This window comes from Nanorana parkeri, unplaced genomic scaffold (genome assembly GCF_000935625.1).
Source record: "Nanorana parkeri isolate BGI_ZX_2015 unplaced genomic scaffold, ASM93562v1 scaffold2, whole genome shotgun sequence".
Lineage (NCBI taxonomy): Eukaryota > Metazoa > Chordata > Amphibia > Anura > Dicroglossidae > Nanorana > Nanorana parkeri.
The window spans coordinates 2,241,027-2,260,700 of NW_017306270.1; the positions used below are offsets into that span (position 1 = coordinate 2,241,027).

Consider the following 19,674-nt stretch of genomic DNA (forward strand, 5'->3'; position numbering starts at 1 on the left):
GGAGGGCGGAGCAGGGCATCGCCGAGATCCCTTGTACAATACGAGCTACACGCTCTACATTTAGCTCTGTTTGGCTGAAGCAGGCTAAATGTAGAAAAAAAACTACCCGCCCGGTGGTTGTGCTTCCCGCCACCCTGAGGCCAGGCCTCGGTGGCCTTGTGGGAAATATGGCCCTGGTGGTAGGTTGCCTTCATTTGTTCTTTTGAAATTGCCTGAAAATAACATTAGGCTGCTCAAACAAAGCCAGATATTGGCTAAAGCTGTCCATGCACATTAGGAGCTTTCTGGTTCAAGCCCCAAGGGCTGAAGAAGAGAAATCTTTCGACTCCTCAACTCCACTCTAAACAATGTGGATGGGGGAATCTCCTCTGCTGGCTTTTGTATTTGTGTTGTATTGCAGTTGATAGGCTGCAGTCACTGACTGACAATCTTCCATCTGGTTCCTTAAACAGAAGTTGACTGAAAAATCTAATTTTTACGGTCTGAGAAGGACCAACAGGGGCACCTACAGCTCCAAGTTTGGACATTTCAGCAGCAAACGGCTGAAATTCAACCCACGTATGGCCAGCTTATGTTGGGAAATCTCTGAAAGCAAATTATTATTTGTTCCTCTTGGTGAAAAATCCCTTTACCAAAGGCATGCATAATAAGAACTTTCAGATTGTAAGCTCCCATGAGCAGGGCCCTCCTTAACATCTTGTCTTGATTTGTATTGTAACTGTAATGTCTTGTTGGCGCTATATAAATCCATAATAATAATAATAATAACATTGCATACATGTGCAATACCTTTTGACATAATACAGTCATAGCCTTTATTTTTCAAGAACACTTTTTTTCTCATAATTCATTACGTTAGAACCTCACAGGTAACACCCAGTAGATGCTAGATTTATTTATAACACATGCAATACATTTTGTGAGAATTGACTTTTACATGCCACATTCCAGAAAATGTAAAATATAGTGTGGATGCAATAAACTCAACTCCACTGTGCAATCAAACCTTTAGTGAACTAAAAACTATTTTGAAGGTAGTTAGCAAATAAAACAAGGTAACAAAAATGCAATATGGCCTTCTGCTTTAGTGGATTGACTTTACTGTGCTTAAATAAACAATGCTTTTATTATGCACACTTTGTCTTGCTGGAGGCCATCTTCTCTATGAATACATTAACAGGTATATTAGCTGCTAACCTTAAATGCACCTAATCCATGTCCTGATTTTCATTATAAATACAGTATTATATATAAGACTCGCCATCTTGCTTCCTGATTAGCCTGGAAGCCGGGGGGGCGTGTAAAGACTCGCCACCCGGCTTCCCGATCAGCAGGGAAGCCGTCCCCCATGCTTCTCGTCACTAGGTGACGATAAAGCATGGAGCCGGCTTTCTGGCCAATCAGGAAGCCGGGCGCCATGTAATGATGCGGCACACGGCTCCCTGATTGGCCGGTAGGCCGGCTCCATGCTCCCTCGTCATGAGGTGACGAGGGAGAATGAAGCCAGCTTCCCGGCTAATCAGAAAGCCGGGCGCCACGTCATTACATGGCGCCTGGCTTCCTGATTGGTCAGCTTCCTGACCAAACAGGAAGCCGGGCAGCGGGTAAATGACTCACTGCCCGACTTCCTTATGTCAGAAGCTAAAGTATCGTGCTAGGCATCAGAGCATTTGGGCAAGTACGAGTACTCGCCTAAATACTCTGCATCGGCACCAATATTAGTATCGATGCATCCCTAATATACATACTTACATACATACATACATACATACATACATACATACATGGGTATACCGGGTGTCCTGCTGTCAGAATACCTGAACAGTGGCTGAAGTGCAACTGATTGGCTGCAGTCACTGTCCAGCTGAGAATTTTCAGAACAGCTCCTTCAACAAGCTGAACTATAGTGAACCATACTAATGTAATTTTAACAGCTGATTGGTTAAAGGATCACTTATATACTCCATTAGGAGATTGTAATTATAGTTAGGTGAAGGCCCCAGAAATGCGTTGGTTCTTAAAATCAGCAGCTGGAAGGTCTAGCAAGACTAGGATTCCTTTTTAGGTAATTATTAAGGTGTTGCTTCTATTTGGCACGATGAGCTTGTTGGAAGTGGATATTATATTTGATATGCCTTTGATCTACCCTGGTTTATAAATAATGTTTTAACATTTTTATTTATCTAATTTATAATATTTTCAATTTTCCAAATATCGATCTAATAAAAATCGTGCTGCACGAAGAGAAGGCGCTGTCCTTCAGTTTTCACATATATTGTAGACTTCCCTGTCAGATTTGGATTGCAGTCTTCTCCAGTAAAAAGCTATATATGAAGATTGAATTGAACTCAACAATATGCGGCTTTCCAGTGCCGCCGGTTTACTGGTTTTTGGTGTTTTTTAAAAACTAGGAATCAGCCGAAATGTGCCCAGTGTTTGGCCAGCCTAAGTTGTGAATCAAATGTAGAAATAATGCATCTAGTAAAAAACAAGTAAGCTCCCATATGTCTATCCTGACTGGATCTCTTCAATGCCCAAAATGTCTGTATTTTAACAATGGATACATTTGTACTATAAGAATGCTTTAAAAATATTCATAATGTAAATAATTATTTCATATTTTTTTATTAATTGTATGACCAATTTCATTCCAGAACAAAACAATAAAAAGTTGACAAGTTCTGTATGCTTTAATATTTGTATGATAAATACAAATATTAAATGTGAAAGCTGCATATTAGTATATTATGTGCATCAATTTTTTTTTGTGAGGCATATTTTATAAAAACTAGGTTCATAGGTGATGGTTTAAAACTTTTTTTTTAAATTAAAAAAATTATTTCTTATTTAATTTTTTTTTTAAATAATTCAATAAAACCCTAGGTATTATAGGAGATGTTCCGAAAGCATTGTAGGAGGTGAGCACCACCTTACCCGATTCAGACTGGATTGGCTTTGGCATAAGAAGGAGCTGTGTTCACATACAGGAACAAACTTTGCATGCACAGTAGCCAGGTTACAGGTTGCGTACCATAAAATTAGGCCGATATCATAAAGAACTATGTCATTATTTTTATGATGATTTAGTATATTATGTGCTCATTAAAAAAAAAAAAGGCTTTCTTTAACAGTGTGTTTTTACAAAAAAAAAAAAAAGCATAAAGTATTTTATGCCACATTACATGATATGATGGTTCAGTGATCAACAACACAATTTAGCGTAATAATTCCTTCAATTGATTTTAATGTGTAACATTAAAAATTACTAAACAACTTAACATTAAATAGTTATGCTGATGACTGCAGTTTAATGACTGTAACAGGCTTTTTGCTAATGAGTGCTAATTCCATTACAGCTTCCAATACTTAGAAGTTATTTTAGTGTACACATAAGTATTCCATTTTTCTAAAATATTGGCAACACAAGAGCTGCTTAAAAAAAAAAAAAAAACAGAAGCTACATACTCCTCCAGGGAGGCCGAATATCCTTTCCAGATCCGGCGGTGTGAGGACGTCTCTGCCTATCACAGAAGACTTGAAACCGGGAGCGTATTTTTCTATCCAGTCGAACACTTAAAAAAAAAAATGGAAGGAAAATAATATTGACACACGTTGTTAGATTAGCAGGTTTCTTTTGTAGGAAATAGACATACGGCTGAACAAAATTGCATGCTGCCATAAAAAAGTGCACAGTGGTCCAAAGCGCCCATCTTCTACCATAAAGTGTTATTCATCCAGTATAAAATTACAATTATAGATCAAACATATTGCTATGGAGTGAGGGAGTACCAGGAATCTTTCCCGCTATCCTCCTTTTCGCCGCACCAAACAGCATTTGTTCCTCTAATAATGCTTCCACTTGGAAGAAAATGGTCCACGTTCGGAATTATTCGCATTTGATTTAACCGTCGGTTTACCAGGAGTTAGTTTCTTTCTTTTATAAGAGAGAACACACACACACACACACACACACACACACACACACACACACACACACATACACATATATATATATATATATTATTTTTTATATTTATTTTATAAACACTTTTTATGTGTTTTGTACAGTATTTGTGGCCTACTAAGGGACAGATTTAGAAAAGTTGTAAAAAGCATCACATCCTTTTTTACTTTGCATCTCCTTACTTCCTGTTCTGGTTAACTAAATTGGGGATTTTCTCTCACTTTCAGTCCTGGTCACAAAGATAAATAGAAATAGGGGAACCTCCTCAGAGAGGAGACCCTACCCTATCCAAAGCTAATACAGTTTAGGCATTTGGAGAGTTACAGATAGAAGTTTTCATTGACACTAAAACTCCCAAAGTGTTTTTCAGGAAATACCTGTTTTGAGACACCGTGATGTCATCGCTAGGTCTGTCTGCTGCTCCTGCATAGAAGGGACTGAAAGGCTCCTGTAAATATCACAGCGTTATGCCTCAGATATTATTCAAACTGATTACATGAAAGAACGCATCTCCAGATCCCTTTAAATGTGCCTGCTTCTCCCTGTTGACTACTAGGTGCTGCAACCTTAGCAGTGCAGTCTGCTTTTTGGTTGGCTGGTTGCAAGGCATGTCTAAAGGGATGCTGGGGATGTGTTATTTCACATAAAGATTGGGTGCTTATAGCTGTGAGAAGGGAACCAATGATGGGTACGGATCAGGGGGAGAAGTAATGGAATAATAGAGGTCCTTCAGACAGGAAATGAAGGCATGCTCAAAATGGGTGCTGCAGCTTCAAAAGGGTTATATGGTGGAGATTTAAGTTTGCAGGGAATTGAAGATAGATTTTAGCTTTAAAGTGACACTAAACTCAGAAGTAAAATTTAAAAAATGCATTAAAATAATTAACAAAAATATCTTGCGTCTCACTCGTCTGTAGATCCTCAAATCATCTCTGAATTGGTGCCAACACTGTCCTTCCTTCTGAAGGGTGGCTACTTTTGTTCCCCATGGTCCCTCTGTGTGTTATATTGCAGCCACCACTCCAAGCTCGCTCCCGTGATGGACTGCAATCTCAATACAAATTAGTAAACTAAACATGAGATTGTAGTCCATCACAGGAGTGAGCTTTGAGAGGTGACTACTTTACAACACGCACAGGGACCATGGGGAACAAAAGTAGCCACCCTTCAGAAGGAAGGACAGTGTTGGCACCAATTCAGAGATGATTTAAGGATCTACAGCCGAGTGATACACAAAAAAGATCAATTTCTGTTAAAGGAGAACTATGGGCCAACCTTTTCTTGCCCATATTTCTCTTCAGGGTCATGGGAGTACATATATATTAATTCCTCCGGTGACCCAAAATTCAGTATTGCCAACTATATGCTGAGAGCGCAGAGCCGCGTCGCAGCCTGGACAGATCCCGACAATACTGTCAAGATCCAACCTGCTGGCTGATTGACAGCTGATGCTGCCTATCTAGAGGCAGAGCCAGCTGTGCCCGCCCCCTCCACTGTCCATTCCTCCAATCAGCGTTGGTGGATCAGAGAATGGAGGGGGGAATCCCTGTGGGGAGCAGTGAATGAAATTCACCGCTCTCTGCAGGGAGAAGATCAAGAAGTGATCGGCAGTATGTGTTCACTAACCTCACGATCAATAGAGCCGACCTGTGATATCTTCATTGTCACAGGTCGGCTTGTATTATGGGGATGAGTGTTTTTTTGCTCACCCCATAATTCTCCTTTTATAATTAAGGTACTTGAATGCATTTTGAAGACATAACTCCTGAGTTTAGTATCACTAAGTGAACCTGTGCTTTGCCCATGAACAGCAAAGTAACAGGTTCACTTTAAAACTGCTCCCTGTAGCAGTTGCTATTCACCTTCTCATTGTTCCCTACCCCTCCACTGACTTATTGCATGGGGAAAGCACAAGTTCACTTTAATCAAGAGAACTGCACAAACGCTTTTATTAAATACCACAAATGGGGAGAAATGTTCTGTATTGTGGAAAAACACAGCAAATGACGTCAAGTGTTCGAAACCATTAAGTAGCAGCTCTAATGACACATTGCTTTCATAGTGTATGTGCAATGTTAGCAAGTATGCAGTGGCTGATTATATAAGGTTTTCCATAAAACTATAATCATGTGCCAAATGAAGTAAACTATAGCAACTAAAATCCAGATCCATTGTTATAAATCACTATACTCTACACAGTCATTGCACATTCGACTTAATTTGAGAAGAAGTTTGTGCAATGAAAACTAATTGAATGAAATCATGCATCAATCTGTATTGCATTTTTAGCATGAAAGATGGAAACAAGAGTCATTCATACGTGAGGTCCAACAGTTAAAAATATTGACCCCGTTTGCTCTAACTTCTGGCAATGAATCAGAGATGAGGCGCCACCAAGTTGCATTCCTTCATAGGCAGTAGTGTGAGGACTGTATAACACATCAGCAGTCAATGAAATATTCTCTTTGGGGTGGGCTGACCCTTTAACAGTATAGCAATTTGCTCAGCCATCATCTAGCAATCCTACACAGCCCATCACTAGCATTCACAACTCTCTGGAATTTACGGAGATGGAGCTTGAATAATTTGTTTGGCGTGGAGGCAAGGGAGACCATCAGCTGGTAGATCTGGTTACCGAGATGCCGATAGTAAGAAAGGGCAGATTAGCAAACACTCTGGTCGATGGCGAATTTTCTTTACGAGTTGTGCAAGGTAAAATCATGTCTTTGATATGATCTACATTCCAAATCCATTTACCTGTATTACCCAGTGCTAGAACCAACAATGGTCTTCTTTGTTCTCCGAGATAAGGAAAGAATTTATGTGTATGAGCAGAGATGTAAACTGAATTATTACAAAGAGGAGCTAGAGATCTTTTCTAGGGACTAGGTTAAACAAAATCACTTATGTAACTATGATAATTCCATTTTAAGAGGTTATTCCCAGAGAAAAAAAATCACAAATTCAATAAACCCAAAACATTGAATAATTGCAGAGTTTACTGGTAAAACAGGAATTTTGGAGCTGCATATATCAACTTGCTAAAACAGAACCTACATTTGCTTCCTCAACAAGGATGTACTTGCAAACAAGATATTGCACTTCAAGTTACAATGTTCTTTGTCCATGCACAGCAATGCGACAGACTCATTTTTATTACCCCAGCGCCTACGCATACTGGAAGTGGACCTTTACCCCTATCCTTAAAATAACAACAAACACACCTTTAGACATTTAGAATGTTTAGTGATGACAGTCTACAAACATTATACTTCTAGATAATTGCCGGCTTTGTATTCTTTGCATATCTTATTTCTATTTTCTTTCCCAGTCTTCCCACAGTGACCATGTTAACTAAGGGCAGATTACTAGCTCTCCCTTTACTTCCAGGAACTCTGGCACATGTGATTAGGACATGTGACCAAGCACATCGTCTCAGGGGAGGAAAATGCCTTTCCCTGAGATCTCCTGAGATTACAGATGAGATTTCCCAGCAATGCCCAGCTGGTGTCACCTTCCCAGGATGCAAAGCTTGGGCACATTACATCATTTGTGCAAGAAGTGGACCAGGAAGTAGATGAACTCTGTAAGTAAATGAAAAACAAGTTTGTTTAACTAATGAATGTAATATGATTTTTACATCAGCATGCAGAGCTGCATACTTATGCGATTTTAGTGAAAGGGGGTAAAGGTTCACTTTAAGTTTTCTTTGCTCCCCCCAAAGTTCTGTTCAGGCACCAGAAACTAGAAAAGGAAGCTCTGAGTCCCTCAAGGTTGAAGACTCGTCCCCAGTTTCATGTGACAGTACTGGGCCAAACGCAACAGCTGTCACATCAAGCCCCTCCATACCCAGAGTAAAATACTCAATCCCGTGATGGACTACAATCTCAATACAAATTAGTAAACTAAACGTGAGATTGTAGTCCATCACGGGAGCAAGCTTGGAGCTTACAATGTCATTGCTGAGCCCGATGAAGGGGACCATGTGCAGCCTGGAAAGCGCTGATGACATGACGTTTTAATTAAACGATCAGTTTGGATTTCAAATGCCTTTGGTGTGCTGGTGACATCTATTTACTAACATTGTCAGGCAGCACCATCCACAGTCACTACAAGCATCCCCCCCCCTTGGATTAGGGACCTCCAGTAAGGAGTGCAACAAGGGAACTTTATGTTTGAAGCTTACAACACACACAGGGACCATAGGGAACAAAAGTAGCCACCCTCCAGAAGGAAGGACAGTGTCAGCACCAATTCAGAGATGATTGGAGGATCTACAGCCGAGTGATACACAAATAATATACATTTTTGTTAATATTTAAGGTACTAAAATGCATTTTTTAATTCCCAAGTTTAGTGTCACTTTAATCCAAACATTACCAGTTACCTGGAAGGAAATTGGCCTTCATCTGGACCAAAACTGCTGGAGCTGGTAGTTTGGGTCATCTGGAATTATAATGGGCCCATACAATCTTACAACGTTCAACTTATTTATTAATGACATCGGGGAGGGTGTTAACAGCGATATTTCTGTGTTTGCGGATGACACCAAAATAGGGAGGGTAATAGACACGGACTTAGACACTATAACATTACAGGAGGACCTGGATAAAATAGGGGAGTGGGCATTAATGTGGCAGATGAGGTTTAATGTCGATAAATGCAAAGTAATGCACTTTGGAATTAAAAATAAACAAATGGGTTATACAATTATGGGTATGCCGCTGGGGAAGTCAGAAATGGAGAAGGATTTGGGGGTCATTGTAGACCACAAACTGAAAGGTAGTTTGCAGTGCCAGGCTGCTGTAAACAAAGCTAGCAGGGTCTTGTCCTGTATTAAAAAGGGGATGTATTGCAGGGACAAGTCTATAATTTTGCCACTTTATAGATCATTGGTTCGACCTCATCTGGAGTACGCGGTCCAGTTCTGGTCACCAGTACTAAGAAAAGATGTCCTTGAGTTGGAAAAAGTCCAGCGAAGGGCAACCAAACTAATTAGGGGTATGGAGGACCAGAGCTACGAGACGAGGCTACTAAATTTAAACATGTTCACATTAGAGGTGAGGAGATTAAGGGGGGATATGATTTCCATGTACAAAATGTTTAATGGTGGTAGCAACATTAGCGATAAACTGTTTAAAATTAACTCCGTTACAAAAACTAGAGGCCATCACCTAAAATTGATGGAAAAAAAATTCCAGCACAAGGGGCGAAGGGGGTTCTTCACAGTAAGATCAGTTAGGGTCTGGAACTCACTGCCACAGGCGGTGATTTCAGCAAATAATGTGGAATTGTTCAAGAAACTTTTGGACGATTTCTTAAGGGACCGTAATATACAGGGGTACGGGTACTCCTAGAATGAGATCCTAATAGGTTGGACTTGATGGACTAATGTCTTTATTCAACCTCAAATACTATGTAACTATGTAACAATGAACATAATAACTAGCAAAATAAATGATATTCAATGGAGAATGATTTGGCAATACAACACAACAAACATAAATCACTGGCAGAGACACCGCTTACCATTATCTGCATATTTATTTATTTCTTCATCATCCCACTGTTGGCCTCCAGCCAGAGTGTATGGAGTGTATTGTGAGAAGATTGAAATTACATGGCATCCAGGAGGAGCCAGGGTAGGGTCTAGTGATGAGGGAATACACAGTTCAATCATAGGCCTGTGAGAAGTATAACAATAGAGTCAATTTCATGGTTGTCATTCACATAGCTCTTACATAACGTATAAAGCTTTACAATCACTTTCTGCAACTCCAGTACTGCTTATACATTGCTATATTTAGTTCACAATCAACTAGATATTACCTTTCGTTCAACCACTGACTCTATCTGATACCTCTTCTGAACCTCAGCAAAGTGATACTTCTGCAATTTACTGAAAGCTATCTTGCAGTCCAGAGCCATACTTGACTTTCCACCACAGCAAAAAGAGCCCTAGATGCTTTCTATAAGAACATTCACTTCATTTACAGTTAATATAAAACTGCCTATGACCATTATTCTGGTTTCAGACAAGCAAACCTCATAAAATATGCACAACCTTTATTATCCTAGGTTCAAAACTGATGCCCATTATATGCGAACTTGAACCAAACCCATTTTTCCACCACTCTTCTTTCCACCTGAACACATATCTAAGAAGGTAAATCTCTGTTTAGCCAAAGTGATATCTCTAAATTACTGGTTGTTATTTTTTGCAGCAATTTCCTTTTTTATGCTGGTTGGCATGGAAGAGACAATTTTTTTAACCAAATTAGCAGGATCATGATACATCATCAGGGAAACCAGTGACAAAGAAGACATGTGAACCATAAAATAATTATTCTGGTACAAAAAAAAATCAGCATCAGTAACTGGTGCAATGCTTTCATATGCACGGTTATTCTTATCCAAATGCCCCCTCCTCAATGGCAGTAGCATAGCCCAAAAAATGTCAGACTATTGTACAGATTGGGGTATAAACCACTGAAGAATCACAACGTTTATTTTAGAATAGGTGGTGATTGCACGGTCCATTATTGATAAATATTATAAAATAGCAGTAGAAGCAAATTATATTTGTTCAATAAAGAGTAAAATGCACCATGGGTCACTCTTATTTTGCCAAGGGATGACAATCGCTTTATATTATAATAATAATTAGGGATGCACCGATACCGTTTTTTCGGTATCGAGTAGGAGTAGCGGTATTTTTTTTCCGGTACTTGCCGATACCGAGTATCGGTGCCGTGTACCCCAATTATCAGAAAGTCAGGCGGCGGATCATGACCCGCCACCCCCGGCTTCCTGATTGCCAGTGAAGCCAGTGTTCTAGCGAAAGAGCACCGGCTTCACTTGCCGAGCCTGCCTGGCTTCCTGACCAATCAGAAAGCCGGGCAGCAGGTCATGAGGTGTCATCCGTCTTCCTAATTGGTCAGGAAGCCAGGCTGCCTAGCCAAACAGGAAGCCAGGCGGCACATCATGACTCGCCTACCGGCATCCTGATTGGCTAGAAAGCCGTGTTAACTTGTTCCTAGGCAGCCTGGTTTCCTGACCAATCAGGAAGCCGGGTCATTATGTGCCACCCAGGTCATTAAAGAGTATTCGGGCGAGAACTCGTACTCACCCAAATACTCGGTATCGGTGCACCCCTAATAATAATAATTATTCAGAATTTATATGGCATCAACAGTTTGCTCAGTGCTTTACACCATACGGGAAAACAGAACAATTACAATACCATACAAAAAGATTAGAGGGCCCCGCTTATGAGAGCTTACAATCTACACAGAGGGGCAATTGATACAGAAGGTGATACCGTTGAGGGATGAGCTGATTGAAGGAGTAGCTGTACAGTTTTTAAGAAGAGGTAGGATAGGCTTCCCTGAAGAGGTGAGTTTTCAGGGATCGCCTAAAGGCAGTCAGAGTTGGTAATAGCTGGATATGTTGTGGTAGGGAGTTCCAGCAGATAGGAGAGGCTCTGGAGAAGTCCTGGAAACTAGCATGGGAGGAGGTGATGAGGGAGCTAGAAAGGAGGAGATCTTGGAGGAGTGGAGGTGACAGTTAGGGTGATACTTTGAGATGAGGTTGGAGATGTAACCAGTGGCAGAGTTGTGGATGGCTTTGTATGTTTTTGTTAGCATTATGAATTTTATGCTTTGTGCTATTGGAAGCCAGTGGAGGGATTTGCAGACAGACTATGTCATATCATAGACTTGCCTACCACCATATGTTTCACTATAATTCCCCACTGTTGTAAAAACAAAACTGGAGATGTGTTTCAGCTGTCTCTTTTCTTTTCCCACATACATATAAAGAGTTATGTTACAAGACAGAGCAAAGACAAGGAGTAAGAACTCACAGCAAATATTTAGCAGGTCTGAGCTATGGGCTACCGAACGTCTAAACTCTTCCTATATCTTCTCTAACACAGAACTTAAATATCAATGAAAAACTTTACAGTCTAAATATGCACAGTATTTCCTCCAAGTTCCAATAAATACTATAAACATGCTAAATAGAACACTGATTGTAAAGGTCATCTTAGAAATAAATGCATAATATGAATGAATAATGTCCACAAAGTGTGAAGAATTTTAATAGCAATTGAAAGAATCATTTCTATATACAGAAATATAGGAAGAGTGAGCTGCAGCAATATTTTGCAATAATCTGTTGTCAGTGTAACATTCCCAACACCATACCAGAGAGCATGAAGAAATATTTGCATGTTGTAGCACGTATAGATAATAAAATAAGCAAATCTTGTTCTTGGCTGACCAGTATGTTAATACAGAGGAGTTATCGTATCATCTGCCCCAACTAGAGAGATCTCTGAAATCTCCCACAACAGGGCAGCTACAAATTTATGATCAGGCAGGGGCACAGGTATGTAGCGCCTGAAGATAGAATTGTGTGTGTTGCCCATGGAAAGTAGAACTGTTATTTTGGAAGTTTTAAAATGAAAGAACAATCCGAGTAGATGCTTTGGATATAATTTATAGGTGATTTATTGAAGGAAAACAGCAATGATGTACAAAGTACTGTAACCCATCAAAATCGGACTTCAGTTTAGTCTGATCAGTGAAAGATAAATTCTGATTGGATGCTGTGGTTTTTTCCACTTTGTTCATCACCATTGCTTTGCCCTATGGAATAGGGCCCCTTACACATGGGCTGATCATGAGAGGATCTGTGCACGGATCTCCTGATCGGCACAGTTTGGATCCGTTATCACTGCTGTAGCATCCATGTCTGTCCAGTTTTTTTCCTCCATCTTGCGATGGAGGAAAGGCCTAATATGCCAGACTCCATGTCAGTCTATGGGGAGTCAGATGTAAACAGACATGTGTGCGTTTCTCTGATCAGGTCCAGTGAAATGGATCTCTGATCCCTTTGTTTCTCTGCACCTGGCCGTAGTCGGGGGTAACCACGTGTAAACAGATGCCCTTCTGCCCATAGACTAGCACTAGGCATTTGAGCAGGTTCACTTAAAAAACTGACAGGCAGACCTGATGAGACCGAATGTGTGAAAGGGGCGCTGGCAATAAAGTTATAGGATGGAAATGGAGAGGCTGTGACCCCAAACTGGCAACTCTAAATTGATGAGTAGCAGAAGAAGCTTCCTTCCGTCAACAAACCCAAGAAAAAAAAAAAAAAGAACATGGACATGTAAAAGAAGGATGTAAGGGCATGTAAAAGCAGATGTAAGGCCCCTTTCACACTGTCCTATCAGATGGGGATCTGTTCTTGGATCCCCCTCCTGATCCGAGAGGTACGGATTGGAAGTCACCGATGTGACATCCATGTCCGTCCAGTTTTCTCCTCCATATTGCAATGGAGGAAAAAATTGAAATGGCTGGACCCCATGACGGTCTATGGGGAATCGGATGTTAAATGGACATGTGTCAGATTACCTCTGTTCCAGCAAAATAAGGTCTGGCAAAAAGGATCTCTGATCCATTTGTTTTTCTGGACCTGGTCAGAGTCGAGGGTAACCAGGTGTAACGGTCTGTATAGATCCTGCTGTCCATAGACTTACATTGGGTATCCGATTAGGTCCACCTGAAAAACTTACTGGTGGAGCTGATCAGACCGCCCATCTGAAATGAGCCTAAGGCCCCTTTCACAGGGCCAGCCCAATATTAGTCTATGAACATCTGATTACCCCTGACTCTATTCAGGTCTGGAAAACAAAACGGAACGGAGTTCCTTTTTGGCAGACCTGATTGTGCTGGCTTGGGTGTAATCTGATGTAAATGGGCATATGTCCTCGTACAACCGTCTCCCCATAGACCTAACATGGGTCCGCTAAGTTCCGTTTTTTCTCTCCATTGTAAGATAGAGGAAAAAGCTGGACGGACATGGATGTCACAATGGTAAAATCTATTCTGTACTGCTCTGATCATCAGGGAATCTACACACAGGCCTCCAGCTGATTGGAGAAGTACGGAACGGGTGTCCCTTTTCTGACATCTATGTCTCTTCATTTTCTTTCCTCCGTCCTTTATATCAGGATGCCCATATAGTTATATTGGGTTTCCGATCAGATCCGCCTGAAAAACTGACAGATAGAGCTGATCGAACCGCCAGTGTGAAAGGGGCCTAAGGCAAACAGATTTTACTTTGTACATTAGGAAAAACACTATTTGAACTTTGAACAACCAACCACAGTAAGCGTTCAGCTTTATTGTTCTTGTATGTACAAAAGGCAGATTTGGCTACAGTAGTTACAATTTAAATTCAACTGGAAATATAAGGTGGTGTTTCATCTACAAGGCAGTTTGTATGCATTAGTCTTTTATAAATCTGCCTAATTACCAAATTACTACCATACTACATGGAAATCCTTGTGTTGCATTTTGCATCTTTATTTGTAGATACATGGGTGAGCTGATGTTTAACCACTGTCCACCAAGTGCTTGTTAAGTACTAGAGACAGTGCCCTCTGTGATCCTGACCTAAAGGCCAGAACTAGAAATCTAGAAACACTCTTATTTACCAGCAGATATTTTATGGCTGGTGTAAAAACCTTTATCTTCTAATATTTTGCAGATTTTGTTTTGTCTAAGACGTTGTTGCACAATAATCAGGAGCAGGGGTGGCAAGGTTGGTTATTAATGACCCTGACCAGAGTTCTGCGTTAACAAGTTATAGGATTTCATACAGCCTACAAATGTCAGAGAGCTGCAGGGAAGGAGGTTAAGCAACACACAAGACTTTTCACACAGCTATGAAAACTCATGAATATTTTATATTACCTAGTACTGAACTTCAGGCAGAGTTATGAAAATAAGCAACTCAACAGCTGTAACAAACAGTAAATGTGAAAGTTTTATGAGGACACTTTCTATTCTGTGTTTTTCTACATGATGAACACTGTGCTTCATCTTTACCTCGATGATGGTATTCCCCTACAAGCGTCTTCATGCGCCTCATCTAGAAGTTTCATATGCTCGCTGTTTAGATGAATTGAGCATTGGTGATGGGGCAGTGGTTTGCCATCAGATGTGTTTGGTATACATAGGAAGTTTGGTAACCGATCTACAGCCACTGTAGGGGGAAGCACATGTTTACATCATTATTCTTTCACAATAGAGTTCCTTTTCAAGTGTTATGTCACAACAGAGTAGACATGTGACAGTATACTTAGAAGAAACTTTGAAAGTGTTCTGGAATAGAAGCAGTGACTAATAAACCAGTTTTCTTCTGTTTTCAGAAAAGTTAAGGATCACTTCTATTTTTTTAAGCTTACAGGAATTTTGTTTTACTTTCCTAAAATAAAGAACCTTGCTTAATCTATAGGGTAGGCCCTGTTTTTTGAGAGCAACCTCACCAGAACCAATAGGCCTTTTCAAGGTCTGATCCAAATGTTGATAAAATTAAATCCAGCTCTTTATTTCTACTTGCTTCGCATCTCAAGGTTTGATTAGCTTTTTTAAAAGTTTTTGGACTTTCAGACTATTTGTTTGGTGTTCTCATTAGACTTTTTAAGCATAAGCCTTGAGATTGGGCTTCCTGTGGCCCACTTAACCTTTGTTATACTAAATTTATGCCCATAATGACCTTGCATACATAACCAGGTCCGTATTGAATAAATAGCACTAGTGGCCCAAGCACATTGCAGTAACATTCAGGATCTGCCAACTGCACATGCACCTCCAAGCCAGTATTCCCAGTGTAGAGTTTTCCACGTCTATAGAAGTTCCTGAGTAGTATAAACAATTATGGTACCAAAAGTAATCATTGTAAAAATTAAATGTTTATACTGTACTATATGGTAAACTACATGAGAGCTAGCGACAAATATAGATTTTACAACTGGTCCTTTCAGATGGTGTACAAAGCCCTCAGTTGACATCAATACAAATACAAAAGCTCTAGTTCTGAGATCTTGAAGCTGTAAACTATTCATATCCCTTTAATACATTGTAATAATCCCTTAAGCAGGGGTGTCAAACTAAATTTCATTGCTGGCCGCATCAGCATTATGGTTGCCCTCAAATGGCCGGTTTTATCTTAAGACATAAATGTATAACTGTATCTACTGTTTATCATATTGAATAATTACATCTGTGTTTGATTATTACTGGTTGTAGTATTAACTAGCTCTGGAAGTAGAAATCTAGGAAAAATAATGGCAATTAGTATAAAAGTGCGAACTCTCAGGTTACTGTGCAGGTTCTATGGTGGGCTATTCTGGGTCTATGGTGGACTGTGCAGACTCTCTGGTGGGCAATGCAGGGTCTATGGTGGGTTGTGCTGAGCCTCAGGTAGGCTATGCAGGTTCTATGATGGGTTGTGCAGACTCTCAGGTGGCCGTGCAGGTTCTCTGGTGGCTGTGCAGGTTTCTATGGTGGCTGGGCAAACTCTCAGGTGGCTGTGCAGGGTCAATGCTGGGCTGTGCCGACTCTCAGGTGGGCTGCGCGGGGGCCTTAGGATGGCTGTATGGTCTCACCAGGGGTCCCGGTCGTTATTGGCATGTGCAGGTGGAAAGGATCTACAGGAAGAAGGAGGCGATTTTCGTTCGAAACTGTAAAAAGACGTTGCTATTCACAGAAAGGCTGCCGGGACCTTGCGTGGGACCTCGGCAGCCTTTCTATAAAGCCCGGCACCTGTTTACAGTGCCGGCATTGGTTTAAAAATGTTAAGCTGCAGGAGAGGTTTAACATTTTTAAACCAAAGCCACATGAAATGGCCCAGAGGGCCGGATTCAGCCCGCATTCCTTGTGTTTGACACATGTGCCTTAAAGTGTTTGATATAAACACATACTATCATCCTAGAAATATCTAAATACTGCAAGGACCCCAAGTTGTTGGTGAAATAAATTGGAAGTGTTTCATCTGAAATCCTTTTCAGTTTTACCCACAAGAGAAACTGAGCTCCTCAGAACTGCTTACCCTGTTACTTTCACAGCTCGTTCGGTATTTAGTTCTAAACAATGTAATAATTACATTTTAATAGTGTGAGGAAATACATTTCGAAAGAGAGAGAAAAATCAGCATATTTGAAGATGGCTTCATCACTCAACATATTTTGTCATTTTGTAACACAAACCAAAATAAATGTGCGGATGATTGTTCTATTCAAACTCGCTGAACGCTATGTAAATTGGAAATGTGTTTCATATAGGAACCAGATCTCATGGCGGATCATTTTTGCTTGCATTCCATGCTATCCGTTACAATAAAATAACCTGTGTATGATTATTATAGCTTGAAACACTGATATAACCATCTGTACTGTATGTGAATTGTTATTGCCCACATGGAAACTCAGTTCTTGCTGAGAATAGTATTTTAAAGAGACCCTGTTCTTGTCCTTGAATGGTGGCTCCATCCCTTGGTCACAAAATGTGGTCAGTTCACTTCTGGACATCGCCATCTAGTTTGTTACATCAGCAGCCACCAAGCAACGCTGAGAGCTGGGTTCTTGCCCATGAGCACATGATTGCACATTTACCAGCACCTTCTCCCTCTCTTTTCATGTATTCTTAATCAGCAATGGAAGCAGACAGTGGAATGACAAGCAAAACCATGCAAAACCTGACTGTGTAGAAGGGCCAAAAAATGGGGATGATGTAGAAAGAAAACCTTCCAATATTACAAACTAATATGAATTGAGAAATTAAACGCAGAACAAATCTGGGCCCAGGCAATCGCACCCTAAACTCTAGTGCTAAAGAACAAGTGAACATAGTCACCCTAATAACACATACCAAGCATTAGAGGATGCACAATAAGTTTACAGCACAGTAGAATATCTCTTTCAGTGGTCATCCGGAGACAACATTGTTGAGGTAAGAAACCATCTCTTTTGAAAGTCGATTTAGAAGCCAAGCAGTGCAAATACTGAAATCTGAACCCAAAACCCAGTAAAACAGAAGAAAGGTAGAAGAAAGATAATTTTGTCATTATAGATAAGAATATCATATATCCTGTAAAGACTTTGGTCTGAATTGTGAGCAGCAGCAATATCAAACTGGGCATGGCAAAGGTCACTGACTGGTTTGGAGGTCATTTTTATTAGCATACTGTATATTCAGTTGTGTCTAGAACTTTAGTAAATGTGTATTAGCAGTTGGAGATGAACATTGCTGGGTAACTGGAGCCATAAGGCGCCTTATGGTACATTATTTGTTAGTTGAAATCCCCTGCCTGCCCCACTAGACCCTGGTGTAAGTATCACATTTCTGAATGTTGCATTTGCATAGACTTGGGCAGGATGGCACCCCGACAGCTACTGAGCCAACCAATAAGCCCAGAAGCTATTCACAGCTCTTATTCCATCACATAGCCCAAAAATAAGGGAATGGGCACTTGCAAATCATCGCTTAATGCCATATTAACTGGATGCTCATCCATTACTGCTGGTGTACAATGCAAATATAGCCTAATATTATAGAGTAATTTATCCCAAACCAAACTGCACACAGCTGTTTGGCAATCATCAGTGCACAGTAAAGAACCTGTAGCTTCTATGAAGAAGGGCTAGGGACCCAATGAGACAGTAATCATCTGACTGATGGGGCATTTGGCTGATTACACTTTACTGCGCCACTCACTGAGTAAAGTGAGTGCTTTTAAATTGCTTTAAACCCTTTTCACCATAACATGTTTGGTTATACTATCTTGTTGGGTCCCAAACCCTACTCCATAGAAGCCATGGTTTCCATACACTGCATTGATGATGGCCAAAAAGTCTGAAACAATTGTCTTCAGTTGGAAATAAATGTCCCTGTAATATTAGGTTATATTTGCACTATACACTAGCAGGCCTAGATGAGCATCTAGCTGCTGGGGCATAAAGCAATGATTTGCATGGCTCCACCCATTTACATTGTCTCATTGGGTCTCAAGCCTTACCCCACAGAAGCCATGATTTGCATGCACTGCACTGCTGATGGCCACAAAGCTGTATGCATTTGAATTCCTTCTGTTCCAAGAAGGCAACACTGTGCTATGCACTAATTTGGTTGGATAGCTTCTAGATTGTTTTTGTCCCTTCACATGTTTTTGTCCCTTCACATTGTTTTGTCCCTTCACATGGTATCATACCATCTTGAAAAGTCTTAGATTAATTAAAAAGAAAAGGTGGTGGCAGCATTTGATGATTGTTACAAGTAGGGCCATATCACTATCAAATTCTTCATGTCTATGACAAATTATAGACATTATACAAGACACAGGAACTCACGGGTTTATAGGTTTTGAAATATGTTAATTAGAGAGGTAATCCACCGTCCAGGACATTTGCAAACTTGGATCCGTTATTTGACATATTAAAAGAAGACACATTGTGGGGAGTCACGAAGTTGCCAAAATATTTCATTAATATTATTAATGGACTTTCTTCCAGAAGCTCACAGCTGCATTATTCCCATGTCTCAGATTAGATCATTAACTAAAGTGTAAATATATTTTCTTTCATTAGCTAATTGCTGTAATTGAGCCTAAAATACCTACCATTTATTTTGGTAACTGGAGATTTGGCATCAAACTGTGAGATCATTGTTATAAAATCCTCTGGCAATTGCTCCTAAAAATAAAAAAAAGCACAAAGTCTTCATCCACAAAATAACACAATAATCAAAAAAAGCACCAGTGCTAACTCAGGATCAATTAAGCTATTGCTGGGTGATGGGAAAACACAGTCTAATCAGTGTCATGGATAAAGACAGCGCTAGTCTTATGTGGCTGCATTCTTG

The 19,674-nt window shown here is 40.3% G+C and overlaps 1 protein-coding gene across 1 annotated transcript in view; it reads right to left on the reverse strand.

Annotated features, from left to right (window-relative positions):
- The window catches only part of PYROXD2 (pyridine nucleotide-disulphide oxidoreductase domain 2), a 59,296-nt gene that overhangs the window by 10,427 nt on the left and 29,195 nt on the right, over positions 1 to 19,674 (reverse strand). The window contains exons 11-14 of the mRNA XM_018562448.1: positions 19,433 to 19,505; positions 14,863 to 15,019; positions 9,494 to 9,648; positions 3,466 to 3,572 (exon numbers count right to left, since the gene is read on the reverse strand). Coding sequence (XP_018417950.1) covers positions 3,466 to 3,572; positions 9,494 to 9,648; positions 14,863 to 15,019; positions 19,433 to 19,505 — 492 coding nt within the window. The remainder of the gene's footprint in view (positions 1 to 3,465; positions 3,573 to 9,493; positions 9,649 to 14,862; positions 15,020 to 19,432; positions 19,506 to 19,674) is intronic.